We start from the raw sequence: 27761 nt of genomic DNA on the forward strand, positions 1-27761 counted from the left end.
TTTTACTTTCAGTTTGGCTAAGTCACCAAGTCTCTAAACAAGCCAGCAGGATCTAGGTTAATAGGTGGAGACATAGGCGATCAGAGATAGAGGAGGGCACTTGGTGGACTGACTGGCTAGAGACCCCGCTCAGAGAGACTCCATTTACTCCCATCTCCAAGTCACCATTTGACCATCTTGACAGTATGCCTTTGGAGGGTTTTACCTACTCTATCAAGGCAAGAAAAATCTATGGCTGCCAATTGAAACTATAGGATTTCCGTTTCTTACTGGGAAGAGTGTGGTGGAAGGAGACAGTTGGCACTGGGTTGCAAAGTTAATAAGTAGCAAGGGCCCCTTGTGAAGCTGTTTCGGAATCCTGAGGAAACCATCACAAATTCTCATTCAATCATGGTTGGCAGGGCTCCAATCCCCATGTTTACTTACTAAGATCCCACTGGACCTCATTAATTGGCACACTGGCTTTGATTCCCCTTCTTCCCCCTCCTATCTTCTACCTAAACCTTTCACTTTGCCACAGAGGTCCTACTTGCCACAGCCTCAAGGTCTTTTTTTTTTTTTTTTTTTTTTTTTTTTTTGTGGTAAACAGGAATAGTTTATTCTTGCATCCCATTCAAAACTTTAATCCAATTATGGTCAAGAAATATAAATTAACAATCTATTACTTAAATTATTTTATATGACTATGATATATTTCTTTAAAGTTTCCAAAATGTCTTACTTAGATTATCTGATGTGAGCCTTACAATCACATGGTAAAGCAGCTCCTGTAGGTATTGTTCATGCATATTTTAAAGCAGAGGTTCAGAGAAGTTATCTTATCCATGATCACACATCTAATAAATACCAGACTACAGGTCTGTTACTCTCTATTATACCATACCAAAAACAGAAACCTTTTCTTTATTAACAGTGGATCAGCTTCAGCAGCATTGATTTCTCTGTGGGCACTGTTCCTAGTTTTAATAGTCTTCCTGCAGCCAGAACTGAGAGAAACAGGCTTCCACTGAAATGTAGGGTCTTAGTAAAAGTGGTAAGAATGGGTTCCCAATGGAGGTTATGGAATTGCTCTGCAAGCTTTCTTTTTTTTTTTTTTTTTTTTTACTTAATAATTTTTATTATATATATATATTTTATAATATTATCCCTTGTATTCATTTTTCCAAATTATCCCCCCCTCCCTCTATTCCCTCCCCCCGATGACAGGCAATACCATACATTTTACATGTGTTACAATATAGTCTAGATACAATACATGTGTGTGAATATCATTTTCTTGTTGCACAATAAACATTAGATTCCGAAGGTACATGCAACCTGGGCAGACAGATATTAGTGCTAACAATTTACATTCACTTCCCAGTGTTTCTTCTCTGGGTGTAGCTACCTCTGTCCATCATTGATCAACTGGAAGTGAGTTGGTTTTTCTTTATGTGGAAGATTTCCACTTCCATCAGAATACATCCTCATACAGTATTGTTGTTGAAGTGTACAGCGATCTTCTGGTTCTGCTCATTTCACTCAGCATCAGTTGATTTAAGTCTCTCCAGGCCTCTCTGTATTCCTCCTGCTGGTCATTTCTTACAGAGCAATAATATTCCATAACCTTCATATACCACAATTTACCCAACCATTCTCCAACTGATGGACATCCATTCATCTTCCAGTTTCTAGCTACAACAAAAAGAGCTGCCACAAACATTTTGGCACATATATGTCTCTTTCCGCTCTTTAGTATTTCTTTGGGATATAATCCCAGTAGTAGCGCTGCTGGGTCAAAGGGTATGCACAGTTTGATAACTTTTTGGGCATAATTCCAGATTGCTCTCCAGAATGGCTGGATTCTTTCACAACTCCACCAACAATGTATCAGTGTCCCAGTTTTCCCACATCCCCTCCAACATTCATCATTATTTGTTCCTGTCATCTTAGCCAATCTGACAGGTGTGTAGTGGTATCTCAGAGTTGTCTTAATTTGCATTTCTCTGATCAATAGTGATTTGGAACACTCATGTGAGTGGATATAGTTTCAATTTCTTCCTCTGAGAATTGTCTGTTCATATCCTTTGACCTTTTATCAATTGAGAATGGTTCGGTTTCTTATAAATTAGGGTCAGTTCTCTATATATTTTGGAAATGAGCCTCAAGGTCTTTTTAAAGGAAATTTTCCAAGATGAGTGTCCACACTTGGGAAACTGAGGCAAAGTAATTTAATAAGCTTTAATTTTTTCATTGCTTTGTGTTTTGTTTTGTTCTTTCTGTTACAAGATCTGAGGAGCACAGGAGAGGGGGCTACATTATAATGCTGGAGGCAAAAGATCAGAGATTTCATACTATATTCTGCCATTGTGGAATGGTGGGGTGGTGTTGGTGACCAATGAGAGCAATTTCATTGGCTTTTTTAAATTAAAGCTTTTTCTTTTTCTTTCTCTCTCTCTCTTTTTTTCTTTTTTTTTTCCTGAGGCAATTGTGATTAAGTGACTTGCCCAGGGTCACACAGCTAGGAAGTGTTAAGTGTCTGACCAGATTTGAACTCGGGTCCTCCTGACGTCAGGGCTAATGCTCTATCCACTGCGCCACCTAGCTGCCCTCAAAGCTTTTTATTTTTCAAAACATATGCATGGACAATTCTTCAACATTAGCCCTTGCAAAATTCTGTGTTCCAATTTGCCCTCCCTTCCCCCACGCCCTCTTCTAGATGGCAACTAGTCCAATATATGTTAAACATGGTAGAAATATATGTTAAATCCAATATATGTATACACATTCATACAATTATTGTGCTGCACCAAAGAGAGAGAGAGAGAGAGAGAGAGAGAGAGAGAGAGAGAGAGAGAGAGAGAGAGAGAGAGAGAGAGAGAGAGAGAAGCAAAACAAAATGCAAGCAAATAAGAACAGATAGAGTAAGAATGCTATGTTGTGATCTACACTCAGTTCCCACAGTGCTCTCTCTGGGTGTAGATGGCTCTCTTCATCACTGAACAAGTAGAACTGGTTTGAATCATCTCATTGTTGAAGAGAGCCACGTCCATCAGAACTGATCAATCGTATACTCTTATTGTTGCTGTATATAATGATCTTCTGGTTCTGCTCGTTTCACTCAGCATCAGTTCATGTAAGTCTCTCCAGGCCTTTCTGTAATCATCCTGTTGGTCATTTCTTATAGAACAATAATATTCCATAACATTCATATACCATAATTTATTCAGCCATTCTCCAATTGATGGGTATCCACTCAGTTTCCACCACAAAGAGGGCTGCCACAAACATTCTTACACATGTGGATCCCTTTGCCCCTTTTAAGATTTCTTTGGGATTTAAGCCCAGTAGTAACACTGCTGGATCAAAGGGTATGCACAGTTGGATAACTTTTTGGGCATAGTTCCAAATTGCTCTCCAGAAAGGTTGGATTCATTCACAACTCCACCAACAATGTATCAGTGTCCCAGTTTTCCCACTTCCCCTCCAACATTTGTCATTATCTTTTCCTGTCATCTTAGCCAATCTGACAGTGTGTAGTGGTATCTCAGAGTTGTCTTAATTTTTATTTCTCTGATCAATAGTGATTTAGAGCACCTAAAAGTACAATTTTTAAAAAAATTTAATCTGATGTATTGAAATCTTATAAAAGAGATGCAGAAATCTGAATTACCTTGAGAGAAACTATCTGGAGCATGAGACTGAAATGGGGAACCATGATCCCCAGAATCAAAAGCCAGATAGGTAAGCAATATGGAGTCATGCCACAACCTCTCTCTTGTTCTTACCATAAAGAGGGCCCATCCCTCTGCCATAGGTCACTGCTGTTATCATCACTGCCCTTGACTGGGAGTTCCCTGAAGTTGGTACTTATCTTGTGTCTTCTTCAGGTCTCAGGAGGAAGTGTACATCACCATTGTGGGAAGATAAGGGAGAGAAGCAGTTTTAGTCCTGAAGGCAGTTGGAATAAACCAAATACTGTCCTGTGTTCCCTAGGAACAACCTAGATGACCCCCAAAACCTGGTAGTCCAGTAGCCTACAGAGGACATAGGGATCCACAAAAGGAAAGATCCCTTCAAAAATGATTCTGGTAGATAGAAGTACAACAGAAGGGAAAGCTTTGCAAAATATTCTTAGAAGGAACCCAGGATTTAAAGTAAATAAACTCCCTAAATAGAGGAGGCAGGATAGGATTTTTGAAAAAAAACTATAGACTTGAATTCAGTTTCTGCTATAGTTTGTTCATTCACATATGACCTTGGAAAAATCACCTTCTTTTTCTGTGCTTCAGTTTCTTCCTTAATAAAATGAAAATATTGGACTAGATGAGCTTGATTCCAGTTGTAGTGTTCTATGGTGCTACATTTGTGTCTGTGTATGAAGGGGTAGGAAATGTCTGAGGTTTGTAAACTAACTAGCTCTGTTCTTGAGAAACATCTTCTTGGCTGAGATGAGAAACTCCAAAAGTGGGGAAGGGAATAGATTGAAGAAGGACAATTCCAGGGTTTGGCATTGGCTGTAGGGAGAGGACTGGAATACAGTCCTCTCCCCACCTCCCATTTCAACCTGGGGTAGCCTTTTTGTTGTTGCTGTTGAGTCATTTCAGTTGTGACTGACTCTCTATGATCCTATTGGGGTTTTCTCAGCAAAGATACTGCAGTTATTTGTCATTTCCTTCTCCAGTTCATTTTTATAGATGAGAAAATAGGCAAACAGTTAAGTGATTTGCCTGGGGTCACATATCTAATAAGCTTCTGAGTTGGAAAGCCTTATTTTTTATTTAATAATTTTTTGTGCTTAATAGTATTTTTTCTAATTACATGAATAGTTTTCAATATTCATTTTTGTAGAATTTTGAGTTCCAAAGTTTTCTCCATCTCTCCCTTCCCTTGCTTCTCCTCAAGACATAAGAAATCATATCTAGGCCATACATATGCAATCATGTTAGATATATGGAAGCTTTAACTTCTATGCACAGATACTCTCAGATCAGAGGATTACCAACTTAGAACTGGAAAGGACCCCTCACAGGCCTCAAGTTTATTAACCTTCTCATTTTACAGATGAAAAAGCAGAAAGAAAAAAAAAATATATATATATATACACACATATGTATATTAAATCAAGACAACAATAAATAATAAGAATACAAAAGAAAAGAAAAAGAAAAAGCAGAAAGGTTCAATGACTTTCTCAAAAGTCATGCAAGTAGGAAGTGGCAGAAATAGGACTGAAACCGAGATCTTTTAAATTCAGTGCCAGCAATCTTTGCCCTACTCCTCCACTTTTATATATTAAAACTTCCTGCTCTTCTGTGGAAATTTAGGTTAAAAAATAGAGGAGGTACTTTATTACATAATGTGGTCTCATAGAAAAAGCAGGAGACTGGGATTCAGGACGCTTGCATCACAGTTCCAAGTTTTGCCACATACTCTATGGCCTTGGACAACTCAATATTCAGAACTTCATTTTACCATTTGTAAAAGGAGAATAATAATACTTGCCCATTGACCTTGTCAAGAGCTTTTCCTGTATCTGTTCATAAAATTGGGTGATTTTATGTTTTTGATATGATTATGTTTATTGTTTTCCTATTGATGAATTATTTTGTATCAATCAATAAGCATTTTAAAGTATCATATATGTACACAAGCATTAGGGATACAAAACCAAAAGTGTAATAATAGTCCCTCCCCACAAGGAGCTTAACTCTAACAGAGGAGACATTTTATTTATAAGTACAGACAGAATAAATATAAGATGAATGCAAAGTAGTCTTGGGAGGCAAAGTATTAGCAACTTAGTAATGAAGAAAGTCTTCATGAAAGCCTAGAAAGATTTACATGAACTGATACTAAGTGAAGTGAGTAGAACCAAGAGTATATTGTACCCAGCAACAAGATTATGTGATGATCAACTGTGATGGTCTTAGCTCTTTTCAACAATGAGGTGATTCAAGGCAGTTCCAATACACTTATGATGGAAAGTGTCATCCATATACAAAGACACTGAATGTGGATTCAAAGCATAGTATTTTCACCTTTTTGGTGGTTATTTACTTTTTTTTCTTGTGGTTTTTTTTCCTTTTGATTTGATTTTTCTTTTTCTTTTAAATAATAGCTTTTCATTTTCAAAATATATGCAAAAATATTTTCAATATTCACCAATGCAAACCTTGTGTTCCAAATTTTTCTCCCTCCCTTCCTCCCACCCCACCCTCTAGACAGCAAGTAATCCAATATATGTTAAACATGTACAATTCCTCTATACATATTTTCTCTTTTATCATGCTCTGAGTTTTCTTAGGCAGCATGACAAATGCAGAAATACGTTTAGAAGAATTGCATGTGTTTAACTTATATTGGATTGTTTGTTGTCTTGGTGGGGAGAAAGGGAGAAAAATTTGGAAAACAAGGTTTTGCAAAAGTGAATGTCGAAAACTATCTTTGCACGCATTTGGAAAAAATAAAATAATACTAAGAAAGACTTCATGTAAAAAGGTTTTTCTTGAATTGAATTGTGAAGAAGACCAGAAAGGAATTCCAAGAGATGGAGGTGTTGAGGAAGAGCATTTCATTCCTAAGTAACAGGAATTGTGGAGAAAGAATATGGAGTATCATGTATGTAGAACAACTTCAGTATAAATCCAGATTGGTCATAGTGAATGTTCCAAAATCGCACCTGTGAATTTTATTGCAGAATTCTGTAGGGGGCATGTGGGGTGTTCAAGGAGGTCTGGCACCTGTAGTGTGAAGGTTTGCCAAGTCCTTCTGAGGGTTGCTTATCTATCTTTCACCCAATTCTTGTGGTGAATTGGTGACTCCAATTCTGAATGGTAGTTCCAAGAAGCTGTAACCTGCTCAGCTGCCATGCCCAGCAAAACTATCTTGGCAGATGACCTCAACCAGGTTAAGGGTAACTGATAGACCTGTTGGCAAGTTAGGAGCCCGTCTATCTTCTCCGTGTGAAGACTCCCCCTGTCAGAACAGGTAGGTGAGAACAGTTTGTCCCAGGAGCTGTGAAGCTGAAGCAGACTCTGCAGAGCCATGAGGGTCAGAGACCAAGGTCCTCATTTTATCTCTAGCATCTAGTATAGTGCCCTGCCCATTGTAAACAATGTAATACATGTTAATTAAATCAACAGTATTCTGGATTCTAGGTTTTTGCCCCTAACTTGCTATATAATGTTGGTGAGTCATTGTCTCTCTCTGTAAAATAAGAGGGCTAGGCTGGATGATCTTTTAAGATCCCTTCTACCTCTGGTGTTTTAGGTAGTGTGATGAGGGAATAGGTAGTGGTGAATTTGGAATTGGAAAGCCCTACATATAAACATAGACTTTGAAACTTATTAGATATAACTAATGGCAAGTTGCTCTATCTTCCGTTTCCTCATCTATAAGATAAAAATTGAAATACTTGTAATACCTCCCTCAAAGGATTGTTATGACATATGGAATCACAAAATTATGGAATTTGAGTTACATTTGATTCCTTTAACTCTACTACACTATAGCAAATGGTCAAGAAGACCTCCCCTCAAAAGAACCTATTACCTCTTTTGGCAATCATTCCTGCTTATGTCATTACTAAAGGTTTCCCCACAATTAAGCTAGTTTAAATCAGTTCTCTGTACCTTCTACCATTATTCCTGATTCTGGGGTTGAACAGGTCAAATCTACTCCCTCTTTCAGACAGGGGCCTTTCAAATACTTTGAAGCTAGCTACCATGGTTTTATTAAATCTTTTTTTTTTTTTCCTAGGCTAAACATCTCAAGTTCTCTAAAATGGAATCTGTATGATATGACCTCAAGAAACTTCACCCTCTTGGTTGTTGTCCCAGCCTCTGAATGCTTCCCAGGTTAACAGTGAATGCCCTTCCTTAAGTGGTAAACCAGAAAACATTGCCTGCCAGATGTAGACTGATCAAGGAAGACTCATCTCAGTCCTAGAAACTGGGCCTTTCTTAACATGTTCAAAGATTATATTTGGCTTTTTGATTGAGATATCACACTACAGAGTGATCTATCTCAAACCTGGATTCCAAGAAAACCTGCAGACCTTTTTCAGATGAAACCTCACTTGTGCTTGAAGTTTTCCTGTTGGTCTAGCACCTACCATTTCTCTCCCCTCAACATACACACACACAGTCACAGTTACAACAACAATGTTGGTTGTTCTTGCCTCAAGACTCTTCCCATTCCAGTTCATTCTCTGCTCAGTTGTCAGACTGAGCTAAAGCAAACACAGGTCTAGCTATATTACTCTTCTCAATAGATTCAGTAGCTCCTTATATTTATCTTTTGTTTGGTTTTCATAATCTGGCCCCTTCTTACATTTCCCATTTTCTTATATCTTATTTTCCTGGCTACTCTAGCTACCTTTAAGTCTCAGCTAAAGACCCACCTTCTGGAAAAAGCCTTAATCTTAATGCCCTCCCTCTGAGACTACCCTCATTTTACCTTATTAGTTCTTTGAGTACAGGGACTGAGCTGGAGTTGTATTTATTTTCTGCCTTTATTTGTATTTCCACTGCTTAGCACATTGCCCAGTACATAACAGGAAATTATTAAGTTCTAATTAATGACTATCTGGCCATTCCTCCTCCATACCATATTTGTTTCTCAATGGAGAATCAGAGATTCCCAGATAATAACTACCATTTATATAACAATTCAACTTAAAATGACTAAAGAACAGTATAATGACTCAAATGAGGTATTACTTTCAAAATGCTTTGTAAACTTTAAAGACTTCTATATGTGTCAACTAATATTCTTCTAATAGTTCCTTTCAGGATAAAGAGTTGGGGATTAGGAAGCAGTCTGATGGGCTTTTTATTGGGTACTGCTTAATCGTGGCAGGGTAATCCTGAAAGTCTCTAATCCTACCACGGTAGAATACTTCCCTTCCATTTCATATTTATTACTACTGTCTCAGTCTATGCACCCGAGAGTCTGTCATGTTGTGGTACTGTAGAAAGAGTGCTGGACTTGGGAACTAAGGACCTGGGCTCCTCTTTGCCTCTGGGATCCTCAGTTTTCTCATCTATGGAATGAGAGTGTTGAACGTGATGATTCTAAGTTCCCCTCTAATTCTGAGTCTTTGGTCCAGTGGTCTCATGATTTCTCACCTCCCCATGACTTCATTCTTCCAGTACATATAGATCCTTTTCATCTGCTCCAGCAGCCGTTGAAGGGGAGAGGCACTAGATGACTCATCCACTGCTTTCTCTTTATATTTTGGTGCTTCTTCCTCCTCATTCTCCATTTTTAATTAAGGTCATATAACTCATGACTTTGGAGAAAGGACTAGGGGATAACCCAGCTGGTACTGAGACCCCTTACCTGTGCTCATCTCATGTGTGACAAAACTGGCTTGTAATTTCTCCTCTCTCGCTTTAGTTCTCTTTTCACAAAACCATATAGACATCATGAGAGTTTTCCCTCCACTCCAACACTCAAGGTCAACATGTGGGTGCACAAAGCTTTTTGGTCTTTTTGGGGGGTAGGGGGAAAGAAACAATATAACTTGTGACTTTACTGTTTTAGGGAATTCCCAGTGAGGAAATTTACCCTAGAAATGCAGATCAGCAGCTGTTCATGTTTGACTCATGGTGTGGTTAAATGATTGGTCAGAATCACACAGCTAGCATGTGTCAGAAGCAAGATTTGAACTCAGACCTTACTGACACTGAAGACATTCTTATTCATTATGCCACAGGGTCTCTAAAAGATTTGTATTCTTTTTTTTACTTAGTATTTTATTTTCTCCAACTACATATAAAAACAATTTCGACATTCATTTAAAAAACTTTTGAGTTCCAAATTCTTTCCCTTCTTCCTCACCTTCCTTGTGAAGGCAAGAAATTTGATAAAGGTTATACATGTATAGTCATGCCAAACATATTTCCATATTAGTCATGTTGTGAAAGAAAACATAGACAAAAAAAATCCTCAAGAAAAATAAATGGAGAAAAGAGAAAGAAAAAAAGAAAGAAAGAAAAAGGCTGCTTCAATCTGTATTCAGACACAATCAGTTCTTTCTTTAGGGATGAGAGCATTTTTCATCATAAATCCATCTGAGTTGTCTTGAATCATTATATTCTTGAGAATAGAGGTCATTCGTAGTCTATCATCTTACAATATTCCTATTATTTTATACACAATACATTTCACTTTGCATCAGCTCATGTAAGTCTTTTCAGGTTTTCCTGAGAGTATCTTGCTCATCATTTCTTATATCACAATAGTATTCCATCAATCACATACTACAGTTTGTTCAGCCATTTCCCAATCTATGGGCATTCCCTCGATTTCCAATTCTTTGCCCCCAGAAAAGAGCTGCTATGAATATTTTTGTACATATAGGTCATTTTCCTTTGTGTTTTTAATCTCTTTTTGGATACAGACATAGAGTCTCTAGGTCAATAGCCCTTTATAGATCTTTGAACATAATATAGTTCCAAATTGCTCTATAGGATGATTGAAAAGGTTCACAATTCCACCAACAATGCATTAATGTCTCATTTTGTCTTACATCCCCTCCACCATTTGTCATTTTCCTTTTCTGTCCTATTAGTCAAACTAATAGGTTTGAGGTAGTACCTCAATTGTTTTAAGTTTCATTTCCCCAATTAATAGTGATTTAGAGTATTTTTTCACTTGCCTATGGATAGCTTTAATTACTTCATCTAAAAACTATTCACATCTTTTGGTCATTTACCAATTGAGAAAAACTTATTTTTATAAATTTGACCCAGTTCTCTATATATTTGAGAAATGAGACCTTTATCAGAAAAATTTGCTTCAAAATTTTTTCATAGTTATCATTGCTAATTATATTTCCCTCCATCCTATTCCCCCCTCTTGCTGCCATTTATTCTATTCTTTCTCCTTTCACCCTTTCCATCCTTAAAAGTGTTTGGCTTCTGACTACCACCTTCCCCAAATGTCCCTCTTTTCTATCACATACACCCCTTTCTCTAATCCTCTTCCCTTCCTATTTTCTTGAAGAATAAGAGAGATTTCTATATACAGCCTTGCATTCTTTAAAGAGCTTTTACATCTAATGACTCATTTAATTTTCACAACAGGTCAGATTTGAAGACATGTAGTATTAGCCCAAAGAAGGACAACAATTTGCAGAGATGCCCAATAAGTTATTGGCAAAGCCTGGACTAAACTCCAGATCTCCATTGTTCTTTTCACTAAAATATGGCATGATTCTAGAATTTCTTCCCCACCACTTAGCCCAAAAGTCAACAAACTTTCCAAGAAAGGAAGTGAAGCTCACAAAAAAGTTTAGGGTCTTTGCCTAATGTCTTTCATTTCTCCCTTCTCTCCCTTCTTTCTAAACTCCTTTGACATCTGCTGAGTTGTTCCTCAAAAGCCCAGCTTTTATTAGTGTATTAAGATGAACAATTTTAGTTGAGTAATAATTAAAGATAAATAATAGTTGATATTTAAATAGTATTTCAAGGTCTGCAAATTGTTTTTTACATGTAGTAGGAGTCAGGTAGAGAGAATAGCTGTCCAGCCTCTCATTCATCTCCATCCTACTATTGACTCATTGTCTAGATAAGTAAATATTTTCTGCTTTAAGAAACCATGACAATACTGTATGAGGATGCATTCTGATGGAAGTGGAAATCTTCAACATAAAGAAAAGCCAACTCACTTCCAGTTGATCAATGATGGACAGAGGTAGCTACACCCAGAGAAGAAACACTGGGAAGTGAATGTAAATTGTTAGCACTAATATCTGTCTGCCCAGGTTGCATGTACCTTCGGAATCTAATGTTTATTGTGCAACAAGAAAATGATATTCACACACATGTATTGTATCTAGACTATATTGTAACACATGTAAAATGTATGGGATTGCCTATCATCGGGGGGAGGGAATAGAAGGAAGGGGGGGATAATTTGGAAAAATGGATACAAGGGATAATATTATAAAAAATATATATATAACAAAAAATTATTAATTTAAAAAAAAAAGAAACCATGACAAAAGAATCTATAATTCTCTATTTTTTTTTATTTTAGCTGTAAGCCCTTAGCCAAAGACATCACTCTGAACTCTGCCAGAACATCTCAGTTTTAGGTCTCTCTCGTCTCCTGGCATGCTTTTTCTCAGTTGTGTCCTCCCAACTTCATTCCCTAGAAGTCCAAATTTGCAAATATTTATGATTAACCTTATTGGCAAAGACAAAATATGTATTTAAAACTAAGAAAAATAAATAGACTTTATCCTGACCAGAGGCTTCCATGAAGAATCCAAAGTGAGAAAAAAAAAAACAAAACAAAAAAACAGAAAGATTATCTGTGGATCGGTAGTCTTAGAAATTTTAATAAAATATCCTGTCAATGCTGACATGATTTTGTCATATTCTATACTCCCCACTTAGACTCCCATTTCCCCAATACTTTGTGCACTATATCCCTCTTTGCTGCTGGATCCTGTGATCTGGCTGCAGACCTGAGTATCCTGCAAATCAATTTGTTAAATTTCATGCTTAGCAAAAATAATTTAGAGTGGTAGAAAGAGCTATATCATTCATTTAACACCTCTTTATCTTTTATTTCTTGTGTGCATCCTGAACTTCCAGGATGAAATGGGGTATGATAGTAGTGAGCAACTACCCCTGTACATCAGAGAGTATTATTATTAATAAGAATAATAACTAACATTTCTATAAATCCTACTATGTGCCAGGCACTATGCTAAGCATTTTACAATTACTATTTCATTTGATCCTCACCTCAACCTTGGAAAGTAAGTGTTATTTTGCAGATGAGGAAACAAGGCAAACAGAAGTTAAGTAAATTGTCCAGGATCACACAATTAATGAGTATCTGAATTCAGATTTGTACTCAGATCTTTCTCACTCCAGTCTGGACTCTATCCACAATGCAGCTAAGAACAAGATGAATGGGGAGCTTTGCTTAAGTCAGCTGAGGACCCAGGGATGTATGTACCCATAGCAGAGAACCATAGATTATCTCCAGATGACAGCATGTAGACAAACATGAAAACTCATATCCAAAACAAATACAAATAAGAGTTGTTTGAAGATTTCCATAGCGCGCTTTGTAATTTGCTCAAGATGAAAAGCAAAAAACTGGAAGCAACAGAGAAAATGGTTAAATGCATTGGGGTTCAAATAAGATATACAAGTATGAGGAAAGCAAAGATTGAGAAAGACCATTATGAAACAATGTAAAGAGGGAGAAGGCAGAATTAGGAGGATAGAATTTATATTAATAGTAATTGGGTGAAGAAAGATGAATGATGTATAATCTATATCATTTTGCTTGTTATTTTGGGAAGGAGGGAGGAAAGAGGAGGGAGAAAAACTTGGAACTCAAAATCATATAAAAATGAATGTTGAAAGCTATCTTTGTATATAAGATAAGATATATCTTATAAAATATATCTCATCAAAAATAAAATAATATTAGTTTGTTTTTTTTTTTTAAAGAAGAATAGAGAAAGAAAATTCCTCATAGGGATTTTGTAGTTGAACTGAAAAAAATTACTTTTATACAAATACATTTATGTCCTGAAATGAATTAATATAAATATAATCAATAAGTCAACAAGTATTTATTAAGTATCCAGCATAATGCTAAGTGTAGTAGGAAAAGGAATGGAGTCCACTGGGAAAGCCCCTCTTCTTTAATTCACTTTCCCCCCCAGAACCACCAGCCTGTGACTTCCACCTGACTCTGGTCGGGAGGAGCTCATTGGGAGTAGGACTGAGGAAGAGGGAAGGGGAATTGTTTTAGTTCCCTTGCCTCTGGGGTGACCCAATTCTGTTTTCTCTCTCTCCTTAGGATACCTACAGTGGAGTGATTTTCAGAACACCATGTGCTGGTATACCCTCAGGAACTGGAGCCTAGGCTTTTATGGACCCAAGAACTTCCATCTTGCCACTCTCTTGGCAGGGATCTTAAAACATTGATGATGAATCTTCTTATTTTACAAACCAGGTAGGACATTTCCAAACTAGTCTCCCACCCCACCCTAACTCTATCCCCTTGCCCATTTTTAGACCAACCACAGAGTCTTTAGAAATAAAATTGACTTTAAAAATAGAAGTGACCTCCCTGGCCACTTCTTCCAGGATGCTCCCCATATGAATCTCAGCTACAGTGACCTCACCCTGCTATGAATTCCTGTAGCACAGTCAATTCCCTTTCCTAGAGTACTTAATGATGTACTCTCTTGTTGTTGTATGTGTATCAGTCTGATTATTCCAACTTCATTGTGAACTTTTTAAAGATAAGAGATGCTATTTATTTTCCGTCATGTCTCATCCCACTTCCATCCTCTATTCCCCAGGACTTGGCATGGAACACTTAGTGGATCAATAATTGATTGCTGAATCTAAGAAAGAGCCCTGGGCTTGTTCTCAAAGGTCCCGGCTCTTCTCTCTGTTGTAAGCTTGAGGAAAGCATGCCATTATCATCATTTTCATAATCTTCATCATTATCATCATCACCATCATCATTGTAACTCATGATTATACGATAGCACTTTCAGATTTGTTTTTCAGTCATTTCAGTTGTCTGACTCTTCATGACTCCATCTGTAGTCTTCTTGGCACCCTTTACCAAATGTATTAAATAAGAAGAGTTATAACCTGGCCAAAGATTTTCTCCATTGTCAGGTGATATTGTCACCTCCATCAGCTAACCTGTCCCTCTTTAGTCCTCTTAGTGCTGGACCCAGATGGATTCTCTAAGCTGGCAGAAAGATGAGGAAAGCCTACAACAGCATCTGGTTGGATTTCTCAGTAAGGATCTTGAATGGCTGACCTTAAAGGTCAAGTTCTTCCTGCCTGACCTAGACCTGACTCCTGTGGATGAAGTCCCAGATCCCACCCAGAAAGTCTCCCTGCTCCTTGAAAAACTGAGAGCCCACAGCCTCTCCACATGGCGGACCTTCATTTGTTGTGTCTGCATGGAACACACCATGCCCCTACACCTGGAGACCATGCTCCTGAGTGTCTGGGGTATGGATAGCGGTAAGTACTCTCTTTTGGCAGAGATAGGAGGAAAGGACCTTAGAAAAGAGCAGAAAATGTCAGAGCTAGAAGAGATCTTAGATCAGAAAGCAGAATGGCAGAGGGGGCAAAGATCTTAGAATGTGACCTAAGATGCAATATATGTTAACATGTGCAATTCTTCTATACATATTTCCATAATTATTATGCTGCATAAGAAAAATCAGATCAAAAAGGAAAAAAATGAATAAGAAAACAAAATACAAGCAAACAACAACAAAAAGAGTGAAAAAGCTATGTTGTGATCCACACTTAGTTCCCACAGTCCTCTCTCTGGGTGTAGATGGCTCTCTTCATCCCAAGATCACTGGATCCCATCACCTCACTGTTGAGTAGAGCCATGTCCATCAGAATTGATCATCATATAATCTTGCTGTTGCTGTGTATAATGAGCTCTTGCTAACTCTATCTTTTTCCCAAAGAGGAAATTTGGGCCAGAAAATTTAAGTAACTTTCCTTAAGGTCATATACCTAAGTAATTATACCCTGCAGAGTCAAGACTGAACTCAAGTCCATTATTCTTTGCTGCTGTAGCATCCTGTCATTCCAATTTATCCTCTTTTTTCCCTTTCTGGGATGGAGTCCACTCAGACACCTTTTTCTAAGTCTTAGTAAGTCCTTTACTACCATGATTTCGCCAATGTACACTCTCCCTCTTACATAGCCACTAACCCAGATCATAACCCCTCTGGGACCTAGAAGAGGGGTTCACAAATTACTGCAGCCAATCCTCTGATGGAGAAATTCCCCAATCTTATCCAGGATCTCAGGATCCAGGACTCAAAGTTCTTCTAGTTGATCAGATCCTACTAGAACGTTTGCTGAGCTGGCACAGCCTTTGAAAACTCACAGGTATCATCATACCAAAGCAAAGCAGCAGAGGAGACCTTAGGAGGGGGACATATCTGTTTTCGGAGATAAAATATACCTTGTTCCTCAATTTACCACTGTGTCCAAATTTGCCTAATTTCTCTACTCTTTCAGAGATTCCAAGCCAGAACATTTTCTGTAAAGATGCCCTTCCTGAGTCCCAGCTCCTTCATTCAGGTGAGTCTGAGGTGACAGGAGGGCTGGGCTCAGAGAGAACCAGAGGTTTCTTCATACACTAAAACATCAAGATCTTGCATAGTAGAAAAACTGCTGTATTTAGAACCAGATGACCTGATTCAGGCCAGACTCTGATGCTTTCTATCTGTATGAGTTTAGACAAGTTATTTAATCTCTAAGCCATCATACAACCCCAAGGGGCTTGGTTTCCTCATCTGTAAAATGAGGAGATTGGAAAGATCGTATTTAAGGTTCCTTCTAGTGCTAGTTCTATGATTCCACATGGCTCATTTCTGCCTGAGAGACTTTGAAGAAGTTATTTCTGAGTCTTGATTTGTTTATCTGTAAAATGAAGGTTTGGATTCCATGATCTTTAATGGATCAGCTACAAATCCCATGCACTTCAGACTTAGGACACTTGAGAAGTCATGAAGAACTTTCAGAAGGGCTATTTCCTGGCAGGAGTTAATGGAGAGCAGAGCCATTCAAGAATTTCCCTCTGTTTTTCTTTCAATTTTGAATTGTGCCTGAGGAGACATTCCCACTGTCTCCTATGCTTTTTTTGCTTCCCTTTTTTCCTTCCAGGTTCCCACAGAACTGGAGGGGAATTCCCAATGAATTGGCTCTAACATAGGTGCTCCTGAGCATCTTACTCATCAGGAATGAGAATTTTCTTCCCAGACTGACAAATTGTAAGAAAAACAGAGAGGAAGAGAATATTGTGTCAAAATATAGACCTGTTTGCTGTCTTATGAACCCTAGAGGTACAAGTCAGTCTTCTGGAGTGGATCTAGAAGTTTCTGGGAAATCTGAGAGACCCCAGCATTTTCTCAGGGGAGGATTTGCTCGGCTTCATTCTCTCTTCTTTAGTTCACAAGTCCTCTAAAATTTCCCTGTGTGGTTTCACTTAGAGAAATTAGTTTTCATTTTTCTGTCATTAAACCTCAGGGCCTTGTGCCTGTATTCTAGATCTGGGGAAGTTGTCCTTTTAAGAAACGTGGACACAAGTATATAAGCTGAACTGCCAGCTTTCTCAAAGACTGATTGGTTAATCCATTGATTAGTCATCTGAATAACTTTTATATTGGGCAGCTAACTTCCAAAAGTGATTTATTAGTCAACTAATGGATTCATTGATCATTAGTTAACAACTGAATTACAATTGACCAACTGAGAATGAATGGACAGAGTTCTGATGAGATCTGAGGGAAAAGTTATGAGACTTGAATTGTTGAATTAATTAATTTAAAATTCAAGTAGTTATTAAACAGTTATAAATAGTGGGCTAAATTACTATGGAGAGTCAATATGGGTTCATCAAGAATAAGTCAGATTAACCTTATTTTCTTCTGGACCAGGCTTACTGGTCCCCCCCAAGATCATATAATTAATTGATAAGGGGAATGCTATAGAAATAAGAAGAACCATTAACATGTTAATCCTAGTCTTAAAAACAAACAAAAAAAAACTAAACCATTAACTTAATAATTAACAAAAACAATCAAATAATATATAAACAAGGGGCAAAATCTTGGCCAAACCCTCTTATCTATAACAAGGAGGAACCAAAAGAATTATAACACTAACAAGCAAATATTTATGTTGCTTCTCTTTCTATTCCTATAAGAAATTCTATTACTGCTGGCCCTGTTTTCCTTCTTTCTTTTCTTCTTTTCCATCAGTTAAAAAATGTAATTGTTGCTCATGTTTATACAGTTCTGTTCTGTTGATTTAACTCTGCATCACTTCATATGGTCATTTCTTATATATTTATATTTATTTTTTAAATGACATAATATTCCATTACATGAATATATCATAACTTACTTAGCCATTCTCTAATTGTTGTACATAAAAGTCACTTCTGATTATTTTGCTATTAAAACTAGAGCATCAATGAATACTTTTTAATTGATAAGTCCTTTTTTCCCCCTTTTAATGATGTTTTGGAGATAGAATTCTGGTAATAGAATAGAAAAAGTAGGCCATTTTGTGATCCTTCAATTGTCGTAGTGCTCCCCAAAGTATGTGCACCAGTCTACAGTTCCATTGATGATATATTTGAGCTTTATTTCCCTACCCTGTTAACACACTAATTTTGAGCTCTAATTTTTTCTCCTCTCTGTTCCCTCCTCCCTCCCCAAGACCACAAACAATTTGCTATAGGTTATATATATATACACAATCATGTTAAACATATTTCCATATTAGTCCTGTTGTGAAAGAAGAATCAGAACAAAAAGGAAAAACCATGAGAAAAAAAAATACAAAATAATGAAAAGACTATGTTTCAATCTGCATTCACTCTCCATAGTTCTTGCTCTGGATGCAGATAGCATTTCCCACCACAAATCTATTGGAATCATCTTGGATCACTGTATTACTGAGAAGAGCTAAGTCTATCATAGTTGATTAGCACCCAATGTTGCTGTTACTATATACAAGATTGTTTTTGTTAATTATTAAGTTAATGGTTTAGTTTTTTTTTTTTTGTTTGTTTGTTTGTTTTTAAGACTAGGATTAACATGTTAATGGTTCTTCTTATTTCTATAGCATTCCCCTTATCAATTAATTATATGATCTTGGGGGAGACCAGTAAGCCTGGTTCAGAAGAAAATAAGGTTAATCTGACTTATTCTTGATGAACCCATATTGACTCTCCATAGTAATTTAGCCCACTATTTATAACTGTTTAATAACTACTTGAATTTTGTGAAATATTTTTTGAAAAAAATATTTTTATACATTGTTATAATCAAAGTATATATTGTTTTCCTGGTTCCTGGGCAAGTCACTTAACCCTGTTTCCCTCAGTTTCCTCATCAGAAAAATGAGCTGGAGAAGGAAACAGCAAATCACTCCAGTGTCTTTGGCAAGAAGATCCCAAATGGATTCACAAAGAATAGGACATAACTGCAGAACATCTGAACTGAACTAAATGGAAGAAGTATCAGACTTGTTCTGCTTAACCCCAGAAACTGGCTTCTCCAGTCTGCTCCTCAGTGCCGCCCTGTCAGGGACAGAGCTGCCTAAAAGGCAGATGACAAAAATCGGGGAGGGATAGCTCATACATATGTTGAATGACAGCAGGATTCAGAATCATGACCAAAAAGAGATCTTGACAGGCTTGAATAATGGGAAGGAAGGATTTATTAAGCACCTATACTTGTTAGTCTTAACTGTGTTTGAGTATTCTGTTACATTCATATATTCCAATTTATTTAGTTATCCCCCTGTATTTGGGCATTTAGTTTGCATGTAGGTTTTTGTGATTTCTTTTATATTACTTTATGTTTTACTTCTTATATTTTATATTTATATTTATATTACTTTATATTTTACTTATATGAAAATAGTTTGAATAGTTTTTTTTGTTGTTGTTTTATTTTGTTTTGTTTTGTTTTAAAGCACAAGCACTGTGCTAAGTGCTTTACAAACATCTCATTTGTCTCACAACAATCCTGGGAGAAGGCTGCTATTATCACCCCTATTTTACAATAGAGGAAACTGAGATAAACAGGATTAAGTGACTTGCCCAAGGTAATACAGCTAGTAAGTGTCTGAGTTCAAATTTGAATTCAGGTCTTCCTGATTCCAGGCCCAGTTTTCTCTCCATTGAACTACTTTGCTGTTTCTAAAAGGCAGATTTAGGCTTGGTGTAAGGGAAAACTTCTTATTTGGAATGTTGAAAAGTAAAATGATTTGCCTCAGACTGGAAGTTTTCAAGTAGTAGCAGAATGACTACTTGTTAAGATATTGTCCTTATGTTGGGGGCGGTAGCCCCTTGATATTCCTTGTTTGATCTCCAACTTCCTTTGGGACTTGGACCTTTGATACAAGATCTGGTCAAACTAGTTTGGGCTATCTGAGCTGGCTGGGGTTTTACAGCCCCCATTCTAATCTGCTCAAACAGACCAAATGCCAGGAGGAAATTCCTTTTTGGGAAGAGACTTCTGTCTCTCCGGAACCTCCTTTCATCACTGCATCTGAATGATTGTGCTCTGGTATAAAAGAGTCCTCAAAAATCTATTCTTTGCAAAATTGGTCTTGTACCATGCAGCCATTTTGCCCACCGGCTCTCCGGTGTTTCCATTCTAATCAATAAAGACTATGTTTCCATATAGCATTAAGTAGCAAATTCATTTGCTGTCAACCCCGCCCTTAGTTACTTTGGGGAAGGAAGGAGAGAGAGAAAAGGAACTGACCCATCTCGGTTTAGACCTCAGTTTTCTCCTCATCACTTCACTTAGAGCATTGACAAGTGACCTCTGTTGTCCCTTCCTTGATCTGAACTTTAATGTCACTCTATGAGAGACATGGAAAGGCAGAATAATAGGATTGTAATCTTTCCTGACTGAAGGAGTTGGGGAAACAGTGTAATGGTCCCCAAACTTCTGGCTACAGGCTCTGCCCTTTGTGGTTCTGAGGTCATCAGAATAACCCCTGTAGTCTGTAGGGCCTGCCAGCTTGTCAGATATGGGAGACCCTCATTTATATTGTCCCACTATTGTCTCCTCTTGTTGCCATGCTAGGACATGGATCTCTGCCTATTACAGACACACTGAGTTACCTCCCTCCCACCTTCTAGACCAGACCCCACTTCCTGCAGACAAATGCAAAATCAAGAAGAGAATTGGAGGTTCTACTGTCTTCCAGCCCTTTCTCTGGTTTCTTCTAGCATTCTGGATCATCCTTCTCTGTTTGGAAGCTGCCTTCCCTAGTCTCCACCCTCTCCCTGCCCCTCTTCCTTCACCCCCAGGAGATAGGGACACTTCAGAGGATGCCCATGAGATTCTTCATTGCTCAAGGTTCATGGCTTGTATCTCAATATTTCTTTCATCTTCTCTCCTAGGCCTCAAGAGACCTTCCTCTGAGATAGGCTCCTCACCTCGTCGAAAATGGTCCAGGCAGCAGCAGCTGGGTAACTCAGCTCCATTAGCCAATATGTATATAGGGGAGTGAGAGCAGTCTCACTCATCTATTCTGAATCATGTATTCATTGGCCAGCTGATGTTAAACAGTGACCCAAGAAGACCCCAAACAATGGGGAAAAACCTTTTCTCCCTCAGATTGGCCTTGGGAGGTGGAGTGGTGCCCTGGGGCAAGTAGGGGAAATTTATCCTTTTCCCAAACCCTCTCTGTTCCCTTATTCCTCCTGTTCCAGAAAGAACTCTCCAGAGCAGGCTTTGATAACAACTTGAAATATTAGGGATTTGACTTATTTCTTCTAGTGACTGGCTTTGTAATATACTACTTTTTAAAAAATAATAATAGGTTTTTTTTAATTTTTCAAAATACATGCATAAATAGTTTTCAGCAATTACCCTTGCAAAACCTTGTGTTCCAAATTTTTCTCCCTTCTTCCCCACCTCCCCCCTCTGCTAGACAATAAATATTCCAATACAAGTTAAACATGTGCAACTCTTCTAAACATTTCCACATTTATCATGATGCACAGAAAAATCAGATCAAAAAGGAAAAAAGGGAGAAAGAAAAAAACAAGCAAACAAACAACAAAAGGTGAAAATGCTATGTTGTGATCCATATTAAGTCCCCATAGTTCTCTTTCTGGATGCAGATGGCAGTTTTCATCACAAATTTATTGGAATAGTCCTGAATCACTTATTGTTGAAAAGAGCCAAGTCCATCACAGTTGATCTCTTAATCTTGTTGCTGTGTACAATGTGTAATACACTGTTTTGAAAGGTTTTTCCCCTCTTCCCAAATCACCTCCTTCACCCCAAGCCTTGAAGACACAGTACTCTTGCGGGGCTGTTCTATAAGAGATTTCCATGGTGAGAGAACCTAAGTAGCTCTCCAATGAAGACCGGAGCCCCTCCCTGGTATGGGTTGTAGGGAAAGAAATGGTGGGTTGGCCCTAAAACAGAGATATGCTGGTAGATGTTAAACAGCCTGGTCTCCAGAAAAAAAAAAAATTAAGGTATATATTTTAAAATTAAGTATGTTTATTAACATATTCTTAATTATTTTAAGTCTATACATTCAACAAAACAATAAATTAAGTCCCAATTTGTAATATTTGCAAAGTTCCAAAGTGGAAATGCTCAGACTAAAAATTTAACAGTTGGCTCTCATAAGTTGGTCAGAAATGGCTCCAGGATCTTCCTGCATAAGGGCACTCCAACTGAGATGGGAGCTTTTAGAACTAGGAGCAATAAGTGAAAATCAAAAAAGGGGCAAGATGGCCTGCCATCCCAGGAAGTCTTTAAGTACAGGCTCAACGTTCAGTTGTCAAATGCATTTAATGGGGATCCTCTGGGGCTTTATGAGTTAGACTTTGTGGCTGCTGAGATTCTTTCCAGCTCTCCAATTCTGTGATTCCATTCAAGCTAATAGGGAGGGAAGAGATTCATTCATTTTCCCCAGACCATTCTTCTCCCACTGTATCTGATGGCAGAATCAGGAGTCCCATCTTTGGGGGAGGGAGAGGCTGAGGGGAACCTAAAACTCATTAATCCCCCCCCACCCGGTTCCCCGACCCCGGATCTCATGCAGAGTCGGTCAGAAGATATGAAAAGCGCCTGAGGACTCGGTTCCTGAAGAAGTATGAGGATGCACCGGGAAGGACTTTGGGGCAGTGGCGACAATGGCCGATCTGCTTCAGCCAGACCTATGTGGACCCCGTCGTGCGACCGGGCAAGGCAGCCTGCCTGAAGGAGAGCTTGGAGAAGCCACAGGCTGAGGCTCTGGCAGAACCTCTTGAGGTGGAGGATGGGGCTAATTTCAAAGTCCAGGACTTGTTCAGAGGCCAGCCGGATGCGGGCACCAAGGTGACAATCCTGCTGGGGAAGCCAGGGACAGGGAAGAGCACGCTGGTGCAGCGCATCTGCCAGAAGTGGGTGCATGGGGAGCTAGACCAGTTCAGCCAGGTGTTCCTTTTTGAGTTCCGCCAGCTCAACCTGGTGGAGCAGGAGCTGACCCTTCCCCAGCTCCTCTTTGAGGTGTATGAGAACCCAGAGGAGGAGCCCGGCGCCGTCTTTCAGCATCTGCAGGAGAATGTCCATCGGGTTCTGCTGATCTTTGATGGGCTGGATGAGTGCCTCCTACCCTGGCCAGGCCAAGGGCCCCATGTCGGGGATTCCCAAGACCCTTTCCTGTTGCGGCCGGTTGCCAGCCTTTTCTCCAGCCTCTGTAGTGGATCCCTCCTGCCGGGCTGCTGGGTGGTAACCACCTCACGCCCTGGAAAGATCCCAGACTTCTTGCTGGAAACAGCCACATCCGTGTTTGAGGTCTGGGGGTTTGACCGGCTACGGATTGAGAACTATGTCAGCAAGTTTTTCCAGGGACTGACCTCCCCAGAGAGGGCCCTGGCCTGCCTCAGGGCCAGTGCCCAGCTCCAGAGCCTGTGCTCTAACCCAGCTCTGTGCTCCATCACCTGCTTCTGCCTCCATCACCTCCTACGCCAGGACCACACGATTAAGTTCCCCACAACGGTCACCCAGCTCTTTACTCAGATGCTCCATATTTTCGTCAGTCAGAAGCAGGGGACCCTCGGGGACAAAAGCACCTGGCTGAGCAAGGACTCCCAGGCCCTTCTGGGCCTTGGAGAACTAGCCTTCCAGGGCCTGAATGAGAAGCAGATAGTCTTCTACCCGGGTCAAGTTCCTGAGCGGGTGGTGGCCTTTGCAGCCACCTACAACCTCCTGTCCTCCTTCACGATCAGGACAGGGACGGGGCAGGGCAACATATGCTATGCCTTTGTCCACTTTAGCCTACAAGAATTCTTTGCAGCCCTGTACCTGATGGCGAGCCCTACCATAGACAGCAGCAAGCTGTGCCGCCACTTCTATCTCAAGTCCAGATGGCCCCTGAGGACTGAGGCTAAGACGGAGCTCCTGGATCGCTTCCACACCTTCTTGTCAGGCTTCTCCTCTCAGACCTACCAGTCCTTCCTGAGCCAGTTGTCACAACAGGGCAGAGCCTGGGTCAGCACTAAGCAGGCGGCCGTGCGGCAAGTTCTCCGGGGCCTGGCCGCCCAAAGCCTGACAGGCCCCAAGATGATAGAGCTGTGCCACTGTGTGGGCGAGACTCAGGACCCCGAGCTGATGAGTCAGGCTGGCAAGAGCCTGCCCTTCAGTCTGGACTTCCATAATTTCCCCCTGAACCACCTCGATCTGACCGCCCTGACTTCTCTCATCAACCACGCTCCTGCTTCTATATATCTCAATTTTTCTGGCTGCTCTTTGGAGCCCCAGTGCCTCAGTGCCTTGGCTGGCTGTGGGAAAATCGAGAGTTTCAGGTGAGTAAGTGATAAAGAAGACTATAGTATTATGCTGAAACACAGTATTATGGGAGACACATGGCCTTTGGGAGGCTGTGTGCTAGGATGAGGTAGGTCAGTGCATGGGGGAGTATGAAGTTCATGGCCATGGGTACCCAAACTGGGAAGTCACAGGCATTATAACCCCAGATAGTTTAAATATATGGACTCTTGGCCACAAGTATTGAACATGGGAGCCCTAATGGGAGCCCTAACTTTGCACCTTGGGTCACATCAGTAAATCTCTCAAAGACTCAAATTTCTCATCTGCCAAATGAAGACAGTAAGCCCTGTGGCCTTGGGAATCGAGCTCCAGTGTGGTATGGTAGAAAGAGCTCTGGGCGACAAGTCAGAGAACCTGGGTTCTGGTCCTGGTACTTGTGGCAAGTCATGAACCATAAAGCAACAAAAATGTAAATTAATATTGGGTATCCCTATGGTACAGTGGAAAGATACTGCCTTTGGAATAAGAGATCTTGGGTCCAAATAACATCTCTGATACTTAATATATGTGATCTCAATTTCTTAATATCCCATGCTCTCAGTTTCTTCATCTGCACAATAAGGGGATTGGATTAAATGCTTAAAAATTCCCTCAAGCTTTAGATCTTTGATTCTACAGATTTTCTTGTGAGTTTCAGGTTCCTTATCTATGATTCAATAATTTTATATAATTTTGATCTATATAATTTTAATTTATATTTAATGCATTTAATTTATGTTCAACTATATAGCTTTAATCTTTTGAACTCTTTCCCACATTCTTTTTTCTACCTCCTCTAGAGTTAGAAGTAGGAAGTGCAGAGATGCTTTTGCAGAAGCCCTCTCCAAGATATTGCCAACAATGGGAAATCTGAAGAAACTTGAGTGAGTTCTTGTCTTAAAACCCAACTGGCTTCCAGGAGCATATTACATACTCCTCCATCTGACCAGGCCTATTGCTGGACAGGTCATGGAGTATTGTACTCAAGGGATTAATTTAAAACTTCCCCTAGGGAAGGGGAGCACCCATTAGGCTCCTCCCTTTCCCTAGTCCCTCAAGCACAGACCTCTTTGGTCTATGGGTAACTCTTATTCTGGTGTTCAATCAGGGTTCATTCTCTCAAACCCCATCTGAGGTCTGTGTCTATATTTCTGTAGGTTAACTGGAAATAACATCACAGTTCAAGGCATTGACCATCTAGCACAAGCATTTATAGACTGTCATCAGCTGGAGGAGATTAAGTAAGTGTGGTACAATGGGATGATATTAATCCAATCCAAGACTTTGGAAGTGAATGAAATTGTTCTAAATTTTTTCCACCCATCATTGGCTGGCCTAGGATGCTTCTTGCCCATCAAAGCAGTGTAGTCCTAAAAGAGAGTACCATGGTGCCAAAAGTAGTGAGAATGGATCCCAGAGGGCAATGAGGCATATGGAAGAGACGGAAGATTTTTCATTTTTAGCCTTGATTTTGTGGCAGCATATTGGACCATTAAGTCATGTGCATCGGGATAGCCTGGATTTCCTCCTTCCCTTGGCCAACTTGTAATCAGAAGATGAAAGAAGTAGGGACTGTGGTGAAAAGGACATTACATATATATACATATATATGTATATATATATATATACACACACATATATATTATGTGTTTGGGATTGGGCATCTATAGCTAGGCATGTGGCTGAATATAATGATAGAAGGAATATATGAAATAGCTTGATGAACTAAATTTGAATACTAGTTCAGACATTCACAAGCTATGTGATCCTGAGCAAATCACTTTAATTTTCTGAGCCTCATTTTTTTTTTTTTTACAAATAATATAGGGATAAGAATACATTAACTACCTCATGCAGCTGTTATGAGGATGCTAAGATACTTGTAGCAATCCCCTGAATGAAACTATGAGTGGGTGATACAAAGTGAGAACAATACCCCTTGGATGCTCTAAAGTATCCAAATCCCCACAACTTCTATTGACTAATTACCTTATTATTTCTCTCATCAAATTCAAAGAGTAAATTCTGAAGTGCTGCATAAATTCTCATAATAAAGAAACCATCTCAATGATTAATTATCTCTAAGCCTGCGGTTCATGAAAATCAGAGAAACTTTTTCCTAAAAGCAAAACCCTTCAGTGTCAAACTCTAATCTCATAGGCTTAGACAAAAATCAATATTACTGGCCACATAATTTGGGCATCCCCTCAATTTCCAGTTCTTTATCACCACAAAAAGAGTTGCTCTAAATATTTTTGTACAAATAAGTCCTTTTTCCCTTTTCTTGGATGTCTTTGGGATATAGGCCTAGTAATGGTATTGCTGTATCAAAGAGTATGTATAGTTTAATAGTTCTAGTTCCATTGTTCCAAATTGTTTTCCAGAATGGAATCTATTGATCTAATTGACAGCTCCATCAACCATGAATTAGTGTCCCAGTTTTCTCACTTGCCTATCCATGTATTTTTACTCTGTCATATTCTAAGTATGAAGTGGTACCTTAGAATTGTTTGAATTTGCATTTCTGATTCATAATTTTTTAGAGTATTATTATATGACTATAGATACCTTTGATTTCTTTGTCTGAAAAAAGGTTTCTATCCTTTGACCATTTAACAATTAGGGAATGACTTGTATTTTTATAAAATGTATTCAGTTCTATAGATATTTGAGAAATGAAGCTTTTATCGGAAATACAAGTTGCAAATTTTCTGCTGTCCTTATAATCTTGATTGTATTTGTTTTGTTTGTGCAAAAGCTTTTACATTCATTATAATCAAAATCATCTGTTTCATATTTTGTAATGCTTTTATATATTCTTTGCTCCTAAATTCTTCTCTCATCCATAAATCTGACACATAAATTATTCCATACTCTTCTGATTTGCTTATGGTATTGCCCTTTATGTGATGTTGGTAGATGGTCTGAGATATTGATCTTCACCTAGTTTCTGTCACGCTGTTTTTCAGTTTTTCCAGAGGTTTTTTGTTTTTGTTTTTTTTTTTTGGTCAAATAATGAGTTTTTGTTCCAAGAACTTGGATCTTTGGATTTATTATATACTAGATTATTATGATCATCATAATTTAACTTGTACCTCATCATAATGTAATTTGTACCTAATCTGTTCCATTGATCCAACACTATTTCTTAGCCAATACCAGATTGCTTTGATAATTACAACTTTATGATACAGTTTTGAGATCTGGTATGGCTAGACCAACCTTATTTTGCATTTTTTCCATTGATTTCCTTGATATGCTTAAACTTTTGTTTTTCCAGATGAATTTTGTTATTTTTTTTTCTAGTGCTATAAAATAATTTCCTGATAGTTTGACTGGCACGGCAGTGAATAAATAGATCACTTTACATAGAATTGTCATTTTTATTATATTGACTTGG

At 38.8% G+C, this 27761-nt stretch overlaps 1 protein-coding gene across 6 annotated transcripts in view; it reads left to right on the top strand.

The window, feature by feature from the left end:
* NLRC5 (NLR family CARD domain containing 5) overlaps positions 1 to 27761 on the top strand; it is a 93490-nt gene that overhangs the window by 11884 nt on the left and 53845 nt on the right. For 5 of the 6 annotated variants that reach the window (XM_074293487.1, XM_074293486.1, XM_074293485.1 and 2 more), the window contains exons 2-8: positions 13819 to 13974; positions 14696 to 15011; positions 16035 to 16097; positions 20950 to 21018; positions 22614 to 24357; positions 25162 to 25245; positions 25519 to 25602. In XM_074293487.1, coding sequence (XP_074149588.1) covers positions 14717 to 15011; positions 16035 to 16097; positions 20950 to 21018; positions 22614 to 24357; positions 25162 to 25245; positions 25519 to 25602 — 2339 coding nt within the window. In that variant the 5' untranslated portion in view covers positions 13819 to 13974; positions 14696 to 14716. Of the gene's footprint in view, positions 1 to 7740; positions 7839 to 13818; positions 13975 to 14695; positions 15012 to 16034; positions 16098 to 20949; positions 21019 to 22613; positions 24358 to 25161; positions 25246 to 25518; positions 25603 to 27761 lie in introns of all 6 variants that reach the window. The other variant, XM_074293483.1, reaches the window with a different exon arrangement.

The sequence above is a fragment of the Sminthopsis crassicaudata genome, chromosome 2, assembly GCF_048593235.1.
Source record: "Sminthopsis crassicaudata isolate SCR6 chromosome 2, ASM4859323v1, whole genome shotgun sequence".
In the NCBI taxonomy this organism is placed as follows: Eukaryota; Metazoa; Chordata; class Mammalia; order Dasyuromorphia; family Dasyuridae; genus Sminthopsis; species Sminthopsis crassicaudata.